General features: G+C 37.2%; 1 protein-coding gene across 1 annotated transcript in view; it reads left to right on the top strand.

Annotated features, from left to right (window-relative positions):
• GNAI1 (G protein subunit alpha i1) overlaps positions 1 to 3140 on the top strand; it is an 81883-nt gene extending 78743 nt beyond the window's left edge. The window contains exon 8 of the mRNA XM_029956864.1: positions 1079 to 3140. Coding sequence (XP_029812724.1) covers positions 1079 to 1269 — 191 coding nt within the window. The 3' untranslated portion in view covers positions 1270 to 3140. The remainder of the gene's footprint in view (positions 1 to 1078) is intronic.
• The last annotated feature ends 12763 nt before the right edge of the window (positions 3141 to 15903 follow it).

The following is a 15903-nucleotide window of genomic DNA, read 5'->3' on the forward strand; positions in this document are numbered from 1 at the left end:
TCATACGCATGTGTGAAATATATACATACGTGCATACTTAGCATAAATGTGAAACTCACTGAATTTTTAAAAAGTAAAAACACCATATATTCACTCAGATCGAGAAACACAATTATTTTCAGGTCCCCAGCAACCCCATCATGCCTCTCCCAGTCTAAACAAACACACCGAGTTACTATGACTTTTGTCTTCACTGATTAATTTTCATTGTTTTCCAACTTCATCTTCCAAACATCAGTTGAAGCCTACAGTATATACTCTTGTGTCTGGCTTCATTTGTTCAACAGTATGTTTATGGAATACTTTCATGTTGTATGTGGCAATAGTACTTTTTATTCTCAATGTATGGCAGCTCATTGTATAGATCTACCAAATTTTATTAGCCAGTCTGCAATTAATAAAGTTTGGGGTTTTCTAAACTAGAAGTTAGTTCTGCTAGTAACCATCTTTATATGTCTAATGATGAACATATGTATGTAGCTCTGTCAAGGGCTCACCTAAAATTGTATTGGTGCATTGCAAAGCGTGCATGTGATTATCATTAGATATGGACCATTTCTGGAGTGTTTGTAGTCAGAAGTCTAACCCCGTGGCCATAAACCACACTGTAGACCCATGTACAATTTTTGAATAAAGAAAAATGACAAATGCATGTTGTGTATAGAGAAAAGTTAATACTGATCACCATTCAGCTGGCATTTCTTGGTCATCGAGTAGGCTGGAAATGAATAGCATACCATCAGCGAAGGGAGTTAGTTTGGTGTAGAGTTTAAGGAGAAAGAAAAAAAGGAAGATCTGGCATTTGGATTGGGGCAGAACAAAGACCCTGGGGAGCAGAGACTGCCTTGCTTTTGATTTTGTTTTCTTAAAGAGTAACTTACAGTCATTGAAAGGTAATTAACCTTGGGGATTTTTCATTTAGATGAAATCCTTTCTCTTGTGCTAGAAGGAAAAATACAGTGACAGGATCTATATATTTTATATGTATGAAGCTGATTTCAATATTTTCAGGTCCATTTTGCTTAGCCGTGTACTCATTTTAACGTTGCCCCTTGCTTCCTGCCTTTTCCCGTCTCAGGCTCAAACACGTACGAAGAGGCAGCTGCGTACATTCAGTGTCAGTTTGAAGACCTCAATAAAAGAAAGGACACAAAGGAAATATACACCCACTTCACATGTGCCACAGATACTAAGAATGTGCAGTTTGTTTTTGATGCTGTAACAGATGTCATCATAAAAAATAATCTAAAAGATTGTGGTCTCTTCTAAGTTTCGCAGTTAATGGTAAATGCATTTTCAAACCAAATGAGTACTATGTGGATCTCTCTAAATTAGAGTCTTGCAGCAACACAGTGTAGTAAACGGCAGATGCATCTGGGGCCTGACCAAAGTTCTCCTGTTGTGTTTTTTTTTTTAACTGAAACTCATAGAAGGACCGTTCTTCATTGTGAAAGGCGGTCCTGCAGTGTAAAACTAAGGGCAGTGTTAATGCTCGACTCTAGTGTATTGATGATTTCTGCCTCTGTGTAAATATGCAAATGTATGTATACATGTATTTATAACTTTAGTTTTCCACATTACTTTTAGGCTTTAAGAGTGGCAACTTATGATTCTAGCGTGATGGCTTTGGTAATAAACAAATATTAAGTACTTTGTACTGAATGACAGACTATTACCGTGTTTGCCAGTTTTAAACAGCTTTATTTATGTTCATGTCTTGTAAATTTTTAAGTACAGTACTTATTAGGAAACATTGCAGCCCTTATCTTGATTATATGTATATTGTAATCTTAACAAAGTTATTTGTACAAACATTGCACAGACTATTTTAATAACATGATTTGTTCCTTAAACTTAATGTGTTTTATTGAAATGTTCTTAAGAGGATGACAATACCTACCTTTGGATCAGTTACATAAACATTGTATGCATTTTAATTTTTCTTTTAAAAGTGCATGCTGATCTAATTCTACATTAGATTTGGTTTGAAAAACAAATTTCAGATTTTTGAGGATATACTGTCTTAGACTGACTGTAAACACTTCATTTTTATTCATTTGGTTTGTTTTCACTTTGAATTTTAATATTTGGATGGTATTCATGCATTTCCGTAAAGGTAATGCCAGATTAATTTTTATACACTTTAAATGACTACGTTTTTATTTATAACTAAGTTTAGGTGGATTATTGAGAGCATTTTGTGGGTAAAAATATGTCAGCATAATGAATTTTGAGACATTCATTTGTGTATTTCCTTTGGGAAATCCCTTGTACCTAGCATACATGATAGTTCCTTATTTGGAAGATAACAGGAAAGGTCTTTGAATATTCAGCTGCTGATATAACGCAAGCTTTAAATTCCTATATGTAACTAGTTTCAAATTTAATTATCACACTATATTAAAATTACTTTTTTCTCTTCAAATTTCTGCCACATGCTTGTTAATTTTTTTTTCAATTGTGCTATTATTTCTGAGAATTAAACAGGCAATTACACTTAGAAGATGAGTAACAGTATTTAATAAAGTCAGTGATTGTATGTGTGCTCAAATAAGTGTTACATCTCAGCTAGATATTGGACGTTGGTAGCCATTTCTTTTCATGATTCATGATGTGTCTCCGTGACCTTGTTTCAACAAAATGAACAGCATTCCCCACCCTACTTCTGTTGTTTTCCTCATCTTGGAAAGGTCCTTCAAGAAGCTTGTGGATAAGTAGTTTCTTAGTTATGTGCTGTCATTTTGTTGAAGTATATTTCTTGAAATATGTGTGTGTGGGTGTGGGTAACCACAGACTACATTTTCATCTGTTATATTTTGGGGATTTGTTTTTCTTCTTTGTGATGTAAAGAAATTCAAAGTTATCACGATTTCTTAAATGTGTTAGTTTAGATTTCTTTATGTGCCTTTCATGAAAATATGTTTTCATTAATTTTACTGATGGAAGACCTGTAACATCCATATTGTGAAGTTATGTATGAAATTCACCTATACTATGAATAAATATGAATCCTGAGAAATACTGTTTAAAAAGCCACAAAAAAGCACATACTAGTGACCATAATTGGTGAATTCCTGAACTTTATTCTGTGTAATTGTGTTACTAATAAATCCTAATAAATTTAAATTTTTAAAATTTTACAAACCTGTTGACTAAATGCACATTTTACATTAGGATTTGCTAAGTAGCAATCTATGGAATGTCCATTTCTTCTTTATCTTTTCTATCTTTCTGCAATTTAGTCTCCTCCACAAGCTTCAGATTTTCCTGCCTGAAGTTTCTTCATGAGGTATGGTGGCACATTTAGAACTGCCTGGTTGATACTGTCTTCTGAGAATTTACTGCCTGCTCCAAGTCCATGTCCCCCAGACCACCTTCATCATCATTTTCCAGTTCTTACCTCCTTATTTTGCCAGGGTAGCCGCTCAGTACCATCATTCTTCAGTGCCTCAATGGGCAATATTTTAGCCACTTACAACCCTTTTTAGCCGTCATTTCCACCTCTGATATGCCATCAGTTTGCTCACAGTTCTACCCTTCTAATGCCTTCCCGGTTATTTTTCCTTTCCATTCCTACTGCCACTTACTGAATGTAGGTTTTTGCTTCACTTCTGTGTGAAATGGCTTGTTACATTTTCCACTTCCCATTTTTCCCTTCTCTCACACAGGCTAGTTATCCTGATACACAATTGTGATGGTCTTATCTTCGGTGCACTGACTGGCACTGGCTCTGACTTGTCAATAAAATCAAGTTTAACTTAGCTTCCTATTCAGAGCTCATCCACCATCTGATCCCACTTCACTGTCTCCTCTTCTCTCCTACACGACATCTTAATGGTAGTTCGTGCATGGCCTGGGCTTTCCTCCAAACATTTGTCTATGTGCTGTGTGAGATCTGCTTAAAACAATCCATGAAACATGGGAAGTGCTGATTCATATCTACTTATGTTATTTTTATTAGGACTTTTGTGTTACTACTTTAGATTCTGTTTCTTCTGTAGATATCTGTTCTTTAGTCTGCTTTTTGGGTTCTGGTAGGGCTGCCAATCCTCCCTGGTGTAGGTTTAAGCCTGACCATCCTGGTCTCCCATCAGTAGGCATGTGACCCAAAATAAACCAGTCAGTCCCAGTTCTCATCCCTAAATTTCTGAAAGGTGTTCTGGTTTCTAAAATTGCCTTCATTTCAGTATCCTAAAGGACTCTTCATGCTTCACTGAATTTATTCAGATTCAATCACTTACTGAAAAAGTCTCAAAATGCATATGTTCTTTCTTACTGAATGCCAAAGATCAGAACCCTAAGATCAGAAAAGGCTCAGAGAGGTTAATTAACTTGAGCAAGACCAAATCGAGGTATCAAACTTATCACTTCAACTTAAGGTCTGTTGTAAAACTCTTAAGAATGCTCTTATTTCTAGAAAATGTGTAAGTAGTTTATCCCCACTCTCAACCATGTAAGTTTATCTAAACACTTATTAGATTATAAATACATAAGACAGAGCAAAGCTGGAGGCATCACACTACCTGATTCCAAACTATAGGACACAGAATAATTAATAGAATGGTATTGACATAAAAAATCCAATGATCTGAGCAATGGACTAGAGCGCTCAGAAACCCATGCCTTTATGGTCAGTTTACAACAAAGGAAGCAAGAACCTACAATGATGAAAGGACATTCCTCAATAAATGGTGTTGGGAGAACCGGACGGCCATATGCAGAAAATGAAATGAAATGACCACTATTAAAAAGCCACAAAAAATAACTAATAGACTGAAGACTTCAATACAAGACGTGAAACTGTAAAAGTCCTAGAAGAAAACATAGCTCCTTAACATTGGTCTTGGCAATGAATTTTTAGATCTGACACCAAAATTAAAGGCAATAACAAAAATAACTAGAACTACAAATGAAAAAGCTACTTACTACAAAGGAAACCATCAACAAAGTGAAAAGGCAGCCTATGGAATGGGAGCCTGTGAATGATTCACAAATTGTTTGATGAGGGGTCTATACTGAAAATATATAAAGAAGTTCTAAAAGTCCATAGCAAAAATCACAAAATCTGATTTTTAAAAGAGCAGAGGATCTAAATAGACACTTTGCAAAGAATACCTACAGACGGCCAAGTCCATGAATGTGCTCAAGATTGCTAATCATCAGAAAAAATGCAAATATAAACCACAATGAGCTGTTGCCCCACACCTGTTAGAATAGCTTTCCTCATAAAGACAAAAGAACAATGTGGAGGAAAAAATGATTGTGCACTGATGGTAAGGATATAAATTGGCACAGCCACTAGTGAAAACAGTATCAAAAGTTCCTCAAAAAAATTACCTAGAATATGATCCAGCAATTTCACCTCTGGGTATTTATCTGAATAAAACAAAAACTAATTCAGAAAGGTAATATACATCCCCAAATTCATTGCAGCATTATTTACAGTAGCTAAAATACTGAAACAATCTGTGTCTCTCAACAGATTGTTGGATAAAGAAAATATGCTGTATAAATATATGCAATGGAATATTTTTCAGCCATAAAAAGAAAGAAATCTTGCCATTTGCAGTAATGGACCTTGAGGGCACTATGCTAAGTAAAATAGACAAATACTTGATCTTACTTATATGTAGATTTTTATAAAAAGAAGAAAGCTCATAGATACAGAGAAGAGACTAGTCATTGACAGTAGCAAGGTGATAGGCAAAATGGGTGAAAGAAATGGACAGGTACAAACTTCGAGTTATTAAGTAAGTCACAGGAGGGACACGGGTGGATCAGTCTGTTAGGCATCCAACTTTGGCTCAGGTCATCATCTCACGGTTCTTGAGTTCGAGCTCTGCAATCGGCTGTGTGCTGAGAGCTGAGTCTGGAGCCTGTGTTGGATTCTGTGTCTCTCTCAAAATAATAAAAAAACATTAAAAACTAAACATAAAAATAAGTCGGGACTATAATGTACAGCATGGCGATGATAGTTAATACTGTATTGCATATTTGAAAGTATGAGAGAATAAATCCTAAAAGTTCTCATAAGAAAAAAAATTTGTACCTATGTAAGGTGGTATATGTCAATTAAAAGTCATTTTGAAATATATACAAATATCTAATGCTGTACACACGAAACTAATATAGGATTATAGGTCACATATATCTCAATAAAAATAGAACTTAGAAAGTATGATACCTGTTATGTCTTATACCAAACCTATTTATGTTATCTTAACATCCATTAGATTTGAAGCTACTTAAAAAAAACCTTTTTTTAATGTTTATTTATATTTGAGAGAGAGAGGGAGACAGATCATGAGTGGAGGAGGGGCAGAGAGAAAGGGAGACACAGAATGCAAAGCAGGCTCCAGGCTCTGAGCTGTCAGCACAGAGCCTGGCAAAGAGCTTGAACTCATGAATCACAAGATCATGGACTGAGCCAAGGTCAGATGCCTAACCAACTAAGCCACCCAGGCAACCAAAGGCTACTTAAGAATATGAACAGTTTTAGATGTTTTAAATCATTTATTGTCCGCAGAACCAACCATGATGGCTTGTGTAAATTAATTTCATTAATAATGTAATGAATGCTACAGATGTTACTATTTTCACTGCCTAGTCTGCTAGTGTAGAGATAAGTAGAAAGTGGTAGTGGTGGCCTAGGCCTTTACATCCAGTCTGGATTTAAATCCTGGCTCTATTTCTTATTAATTGGGTAACTTTGGACAATTGATTTAACCTTTCTTTGCTTTCTTTTTATAAACCTATAAATATAAGGATTAACTAACCAAACCACTACTGTGGTTGTTATTATTTAATAAGTTCATAATGCATGTTAAGCACTTAGAAGTGAGCCTGGTATGTGGTAAATAATAAATTTCACTATTGATTACAAAGACTATTTAATTAGGAGTCATCTTTAAAATCATAATCAGTGCTTGACCAATGATTGTCCCTATGAGCCTTTGATTAAATGCCTCAAAACTAAAATAACCATCATGCTTCATCTTTATAGTCAAAACCTCCGAGGATCTCACATTGATATTGATATAATGGAAAATGTGAAAGAGGAAGAAAAAGCTTCTTTTAAATTTTATATTCTTTATATTGTTCAACTTCAGAATACTTCTCTTGTTTTCATGTAACCAAAACTATGGAATGTTTATGTTATTTTAAATTTAATTTGAGAAGTTTATTTTTTTGTAGTTGCTTTTTGAAACCCTACCTTGATAGTTAAAATGCCTTTGTATCACAAGCTGGGTTTTTTTTTTTGTTTGTTTTTTTAGTTTGTTTCTTTATTTTGAGAGAGAGCACTGCAGGGGAGGGCAAAGAGAAGGACAGAATCCCAAGCAGGCTCCACACTGTCAGCACAGAGCCCAATGTGGGGCTTAAACTCAGAACCTTGAGATCATGACCGGAGCTGAGATCAAGAGTTGGACACTTAACCAATTGAGCCACCAGGCATCCCAACTATCGCGAGTTTTCTGTGTCACAAACTCCTTTTCCAGGCATTTTCCCCTTAACCTGTAACTATTGCTTTGGTGTCTTGTGATTTCTATTACTTACTTGGATTTTTTAGTCACTCTAAAAGCTGTGAGACACATTTCATCAAGTCCAGAAACACACAAGTATGCACAGGCAGGAATCTGCTGCCATCACACAGACTAGGGTGGCCCTGGGACAATTTTACTGTGTGAGAAAGCTTCTCATACACCATGTAAAAGGGAAAATATTTCCAGCTTCCTTGATTTTCTGACCATCTTCCTGAGCTCCCATACCAACGAAGTGAGTGGAAACACTGCCATTGCCAAGCGACAGTTGTTCAAATTAAGAACACATTGTTCTACTTATTAAAATGGAGGCAACGGTGTTGAGCAAATTATGTATAGAAGATCAAGGTAGATTTTAACGACTACTTTATAGCAAGTGATACAGTGTTGCTTTTAATAAAAAGATGAACACTGGGTGTTGTATGTTAAGTGATCAATCACTAAATTCTACTCCTGAAACCATTGTAACAACATATGTTAACTAACTTCATTTAAATAAAACTTAGTAACAATAGTAATAATAATTATAAAGGAGGTGTTGTTTCCTCCTGGATTGCACAGTGCCTCACCTAAAAGAGTAGAGTAGGACAGAAAGTAGGACTGATGATAACCTAAGAATCAAGGCTGAAGAAGTTACTTCTCCAAATGCAGTATCTATGAAGGAATTCCTAAAATTAATTTTATTCCTGCTCAAACTATGCATGTATTCTCTATCTTAACAGGATTTTTTCTTTCTTTTTTTTTTTCTTAGTAAATTTAGATCTGCAAATTTGGAACACATTTTTACTAAACTGAGAGATGTTTGTACAATTTCAGTAAAGCCAGTCTTGAAAATAAGCCATTGTGAAGATTAGGTATTTTATGTTAGGCGCCTTGAATTTTAATTATTTCCTGTGCAACTTCATGGTACAGCTTCACTCCTTTCCTTACCTTGGAAATCAAAAAGGAGTGAAGTCAAAGCTGTTTCCAGACAACTCTGTCCTTAAATTTTATTAAACAGTAGTGGGTTCTGGTTCAAGATAGCAAATTAGGAAGATCCTGAACTCCTCTCCTTTCACAGATACACTGAATTTAAGGCTACATATGAAACAGTTTCCTCCAAAAAAATACAAAAACAAAAACCAAACAAAACCCCCCAAACCAGCTGAGTGACTCCTAAACACTGGGTGACCAAGGGTTAAAAACACAAACGAAAGTGGGTAGGAGAGATGATGTCACAGTCTTACCATAAAACCCACTCCCAGCATGCTTACCCACAATTGGGAAAAATTGCAAAACCCTCAAAACCTCTATTTGAACTTGGCAGTGGGCACCACAATTTTAACCCCTGCACCTGAAAGATGAGCCCCCTAACCATCCAGCTCTGAAAGGCCAGGGCTCTTGCATCCATGAAACCCATGAGACTACAGTGAACTGAGAAGACACTTCTTAAAAGGCTCGAGTGTACAAACTCATTCACCCAGTGCCCAGCACAGAGGCGGCCAACTGAAAAAGTGTCCAGACTTTTATAAAAGAAGCTTGTTTGGTTGTCATGAAGTTCAGCCTAAGGGCAGGTATTTAATTCAATACACACCTGCAGGCCTACTGAAATACACTGTGGGGTGGAGGTCAGCAGGTGCCATTTTTGCACTCTCCTGGCTCACTCGGGCTTGCTGTTATCTCCTGCCAAGGAATTTGTACCCTCATCTGGTGCCCTGACTTATGGCTGTGCCCAGGAAACCCCTCCAGAAACCTGGCTCTGGTGGCCGGCAGAGCTTTTGCCCACACAGTCACAGGATGGTAGGTAACAAACAGAGACTGTTCTTAACTGGCTACTGGCCCCTGGGCACAGCACAGGACAACAGACTGAGGCTCACAGAATTTCTGGAAAGGAAGTTTTTCATACGTGCTGTTCTTCATACCTGCAGCTTGAGCGTCAGGCTAATTACAGACACATCTAAGGGCCAACTGTAATCCTTTCCAGAGACCTCAGAGGGCTCGCAAAATCTTTGTGCTATCCTTCTGTTGTGCTCTTGAGTGACTGAGACTTCCAGATCAGAGCTTGCACATGTGTCTGGTGACACAGTTGCTGTGACTGTCACCCAGGGATGCCCCTTGGTTACTTGTCTCTGGTAGCCCAGCAGAGCTTGCTTTCGTGGGTTCCATGGGACTGCAACAAATGAGGAAACAGTTCTTGGCTAGTTTCCACCCTCAGGGCACAGCACCTGCAACTGACTAAACCTACCCGAAGACTTTCTTTGCAAGTGGCCTATTTGCTTGTCCTGGGGCTTCAACCTAAGGGAAAGGCTTCCCCTGCGGCACACTTCTAGGGGTCTACTGAACCCCGAACCCCTCTGTCGGGAAAGAGGCCAGTGCACCGTCTTTTGCCTTCTCCTCCTGCAGAAGCTCCTGTAGAAATTTCACTCATCTGGCACCCTAGTTTTGCCACTGCCACCCAGGGGGTGCCTCTAGGACACCTGGCTGTGGTGGCCAATGAGACTTAGACTTGAAAGCATATATTTTCATATTTTAAAAGCTGCTGCTTGTTATAACCATTAAATTCAGTTAAGAAGCAGGATACAAAACTCATATATACAAAAATTTATTTCTACACACTAATAAACTGTGAGAAAGAAATCAAGCAAACAATCCCAATTATAACTACATCAAAAGGGATAAAATACCTAGCAATAAATTTAACCAAAGAGGGAAAAGACTGTACTCTGAACACCATAATACTGATGAGAGAAATTAAAGAATACACAAATAAATGGAAAGACTACCTGACGTAACAGATTCAATGCAATCCCTATCAAAATGCCCAAAGCATTTTTCACAGAAATATAATGAATAATCCTGAAACTTGTGTGGAACCAAATAAGACTCTAATAGCCAAAGCAATCTTAAGAAAGAACAATGATGGAGGCATCGTGCTCCCTAATCTCTAATTATATTACAAAGCTGTATACAAAACAGCATGGTATTGACATGAAAATAGACACATAGATCAGAGGAACACAATAGGGAGCCCAGAAATAATCCCAGGCATATATGGTCAATTAACCAACAGCAAAGGAGGCAACAATACACAATGGAGAAATGACAGTCTTTTTAATAGATGATGTTGGAAAACTGGATAGCTAAATGCAAGAAGAATAAAACAATCACCATGTTACACTACACACAAAAAATAACTCAAGATGAATTAAAGATTTGAATGTAAGGTTGAAACTACACAACTGCTAGAAGAAAACATAGTCAGTAAGCGACTTGACTTTGGCCTTGATGACTTTTTAGATTTGACACCACAAGTAAAGGCAATAAAAGCAAAGAGGGGACATGAGGGGCTACATTAAACTAAAAAGCTCTGCACAGCAAAGGAAATCATCAGTAAAATGAAAAGGCAATCTACAAAATGGAAGAAACTATTTGCAAACCGTATATTTGATAAGTTAATATCCAAAATATATCAAGGACTCCTAGAATTCAATAGCAAAAAAAAAAAAAAAAAGGCCACACAATCCATTTAAACAATGGGCAGAGGATCTGAATAGCCATTTTCCCCAAAGAAGACATACAAATGGATGACAGGTCTATGAAAAAGGTGTTCGACATCATTAATCATCAGGGAAATGCAAATCAAAACCACAAGGGCTATTATCATAAAGAAATAACAAGTGTTGGTAGAAGCAACCTAAGCTTCCACCATGAATGAATGGATAAAGAAAATGTGCATGGTCAATTCTGTAGCCTGTGGAATGTGAACCATCTTGGCCACAAATTCATTCACCTAGCTTGTGCTGGAATCATTTTGCAGCACTCTGCTAGAGAATCACATATGTTTCCTTTTGTTGTTTTCACAAAGTTAAGTGCCTGTCAATATAAGTGATCATTTCTCAAGCAATTACTTCACAAACCAGTTAACCTCTAATGAACAGAACATTTTGTTAAGGCTTGGGCATACATTTTACTCCATTCTTAAACTCTCTATTGCAGTAGAGTAACAATTAATGGTAACTGTTTATCTTTTCTTCAAAAGGAAGCTCATCTAACTAAGTCTAGCTAAGTCTAGCTCAACTAATGACTGAAGGTGGAGGGGAAAACTTGGAGCCAGTATAAAGTTCCCTTTCTTCTCTCTAAGATGACCACCTGCAGTCTCCTAAGGATTCTAGGTGCAGATTTAAAACAACATAGTTCCAAATGGAGTTCCTTGAAAAATTTTACTAGTGTAGTAAGATTAATTCCAAATCATAAACCTGTGCATAGTTTCAAATGTCGTACAGATAATCTCCTCTAATATCATAAATAAATATAAAAATGCATACATAAGATAGCTCCTCAGTGCCTGTAGTACCAGACACTTAAGGTGCATCACTAGTGCTCTCATTTAGTCATTACAATAGTCCTGCAAAGTCACTGATGGAAGTTGCATTTTTCAGATAAGGAGACAAATTAAAACTTTAGTATCTGGTATAATGCTGACTACCTAGTAAAGTGTCAGAAGCAGGCTAAAATCTAGGGCTATAGGTCATTTGTTAGCCATGTTTTCAATATCCAGGGGCATAAAGACATTTTTCCTAAGAGGGCCACAAGGTATAGAGCAGCATATCCCAAAAGTTGCTGCCTAAGCAGATGTGAATAAGTGTGCATGGTGCACACCGGCACACCGATGGGCTATGAGAAGTCTTACAGTAAAGAAGCCTCGTGTGTTCATCCGCTGTTTCACAAACAGAGCAGTGCGAACACAGCAACCACAACCCATATGTGACTCTAGAGCACTTGGAATGCAGCTAGTCCAAACTGAGATGGGCAGCCAGGGAGACATGCACACAGGAATTCAGAGACATACACAAAAAAGAGTGTACATGTTACACTGATACTGTGGATATAATGGGTTAAATTAAACGTATCATTAAAATGCCACCTCTTTCTTCTTACACCGTTAATGTGGCTACTGGAACGTATAAAATATTAAAGCATCAAGGATTATATTTGTACTTGAGAAGTAAAACGCTATTTTTCTTCCACAACTCAACTTGCATTCCATGGAAAAGTTCCCAAATTTCTAGAGAAGCAGATAGCATAGAGGAAAGCAAAGATGTGAAGACTATTCCAGTTCTGAAATGGTTCAGTTTGATGTAATACAGGGTTTTACTGTGGGCGGAAGGGGGACGATCTCATTCTTACTTCAAATGTGTCAGCTGTAATAAAAAACAGTAATACACATTTTTAAACCCATACTCTTAAACTGAATTTTTAAATTAGCTGCTGTCTTTATTTTTAGTTCCAATACATGGAGTGGCTGTAGATCCACCAGGGTACCGGAAAATTACTGAGCCCTGGTTTACAAACCCATCTCTTCAGTGTTCTTTAGTCAAATCACAAGATTAGTTGTTCTTTTTTTTTAGTGTTGTTATTGTGTTGTGGTTTGTTCTTTAATATGTTTCAATTCCCTTAGCCAAATTCCCTTCTTCCTCCACACCTCCCACAGGACTGGGCTTAGCATAGTCATGCATTAAAAAAGCTTCTGAACTTTTTTCGGAAAGAGTAGCTCCCTGGAGCTGTGGAGGAGGACAGGAATTTCATTTTCTGCAGGACTTAAATCATGATAGCATATCAAATATTCCAAGGCCTTAGATGCATAGTTTACTTTGATAAAAACAGAAGACAGCAATAAAATCACATCTGTTTTTGAAGTTTCAATAAGATCACATCTGTTAATCTGTATGATTGAAGCTTTCTAGATTCTCAAACTTCCCTCATGATTTGAGCTCATTAATTAGTATTAATCTGAGAAAACTATGATACATATGTGCATAGTTTAGCTATACTCCTTTTAAAAACATACATATATATATATGTATATATATATATGTATATACATATATATATATATACATATATATATATCACTTCATGAGAAATATCGCAATTTTCTATTTGGCACAATATGCACCAAATGAAAATTAAGTATATTGGAATAAATGAATAATTTCCTTTGTAATTAATTGAAATTATTAAGACACTAGACATTTTAGGAATGTGTGTGTGTATTTGTCTAGTTATATTTTTTAAGTTTGTAAGAGCCTAAGTGATTAAAGCCTATTTAAGTTGCTCTGGCAATAATAATGAAGAAGAAATAAAAAGCTTCATTTTTATATCAACTTAATTATAATTTGATTAAATGATTATATATCCAATAAAGGCATTAAGATTAAAGTAAATTTATATCTCTATTTTATATCAATATAATGTTTGAAAGAATAAATGTATTTTTTTAAGAATACATTTTTTAAAAAACTCAAATGATCATGCTCACCTATATTCTGGTAATTCCATGTGTTTCTACCCTTCATATCACTAAATCAATAGGATGAGCTCATCTTTATTTAAATATACCATGGTTCACATTGGAGGCAGTACTTTTCCATAGAGAAGAGCTATCAATCCTGCAGTATACTTTCTTAGAATCCAGCTTCATTTTTTTAGGCCTTTCTGTTGTTGCTGTTAGTAGTCCTTTTTTTCTTTTCTTTCCTTTTTTGCATAAGTGTGTGGATAATCAATATCGTAGTTATTCTGTTTATGAAGCAACAGAAGACTTCACACACTTGGCTTGTAGCCTCAGCCTAGGCCTCTTTCTCAACATGATCTTCTCAAATGTGTCAAGAGTTTCTCTAATAAGCCATAGAAATGTTCCCTATTTTCTAAATATATGCAATCCTTTTTCTTGAACGTTTGGCAGAAATTCCTTTTGTTTAGTTACTGTCAATGGCAATTGGAAAGCGTTTTACCTGTTTAGGAGAATACAGCTGCCAGTTCCACTTACAGATACCGTGGTTAATCTCTAATCAAAAAGCAACTTAAAAATACAGAAGTGATGTCGCCAAAATGACAACATAGGTCATTCCTCACAAGAAGAACCAATATCTATTCATGCACAATACAACACTGAGAGAATCCTAGAACACAGGGCTGAGACGGAAGCACCCCACCCTGTAACAGACCAATAGAGACCACAGTAAAAAGGTAAGAGGAATGGCTACACATTGATCAAATTGCCCCTCTTTCATGCTGCTTCAAAACCATGCACAGAGGTCATTGAGCCTGTCATTCTTCCACTGGGGAAAGAGAACCCAGGGCAGACATCCAGCTCCTCCAGCCTTGGGGGTCATTTCTTAGGAACTCCCACTCCAGTCTCCTCCTACAGAGACTGGTGAGATCTTCAGGGTTTGACCACTGGGAATGGGATTGGGATGGAGAAGGGAGGGAGGAGCTTGCAATAACCAGACTTTAGATCTTGAGTGACTAAGTTCACACCTGCAGGACCCAACTTGTAGTCCCAACCAGCAGCTGTGCTGATCTGTAAAGCCATGACAGTGGTGCAGTCTGATCAGGGAACATGACAGGATGCAGGTCTGCCTGATTTGGGTCTTCAAATAAAGACCTTGTTGGCCCTAGAGCTAAGTCATAGCCCAGCCCATGCTAAGTATAGCTCCTGGACCTGTTTTACCAGAAAGCCTGACCACAAACATCTGGAAGGTTGTACCCAGCGATAATTGAGCAGAGTCCAGCAGGCAGACCCCATTATTCACAGAACAAATCCACGGGCCCCATTCAACCAGTGAACCTAGGACATGGGTCAACTTAAGTCAAGACCACAAAGAGCCTTTCTGGCCTTCAGACCAGTTTTCCCACTCTTCCCAGGCAGAAAAAGTAATTTGTAGCCCCACCCATAGCTGAACACAACCTTTATCCCACTTAACCACTGAATGTCAATATTGCACACAAAAGCTGCACAGTTCACCCAATATCTTTGCTCACACTGGGGCTTTTTCCCCATCTGAAGAGCAAAATTGATAACCCCAATACAGAGGAATTCAGTGATAATCTTGCCTGATTCAGGTTCCCAAACAATGAGGCATCAGACCTGCTGCCCCACCAGGACAGAAAAGCTAATTCGTATCCCTACCTGTTATTCAGTATAGTTCCCAATCCTGATCATCTAGTAAGCTTAACTACAGAACCTACACAATTGTGGAGCCTGCCCTAGAGCCTCTCTTGGGCAGGAAACAAAGCCAGATTTCATTCCAACTGTTCTCAGAAACCAATACCACCACTACCTTAACTCAGAGCTTAGGCAGTGGCCTCACTAGCAAGTTCCATCTCCCTATGGACATTAAAAGTGGACACATCCAGAAGCATAAACTGAATCGACTGATAAATCTCTGCCTTAGTGAATCTCTAAAGTCTGGAAGAGGAAATGGCTTACTTATTTGCACTGATACCAACAGAAGGAATCAAGGATCATGAAAAATCACATAAACATGAAAACACAAATGAAATTAATAAAACTTTAATTGCCAACCCTAAAGTAATGGACATCTAT

The sequence above is a fragment of the Suricata suricatta genome, chromosome 2, assembly GCF_006229205.1.
Source record: "Suricata suricatta isolate VVHF042 chromosome 2, meerkat_22Aug2017_6uvM2_HiC, whole genome shotgun sequence".
NCBI lineage: Eukaryota > Metazoa > Chordata > Mammalia > Carnivora > Herpestidae > Suricata > Suricata suricatta.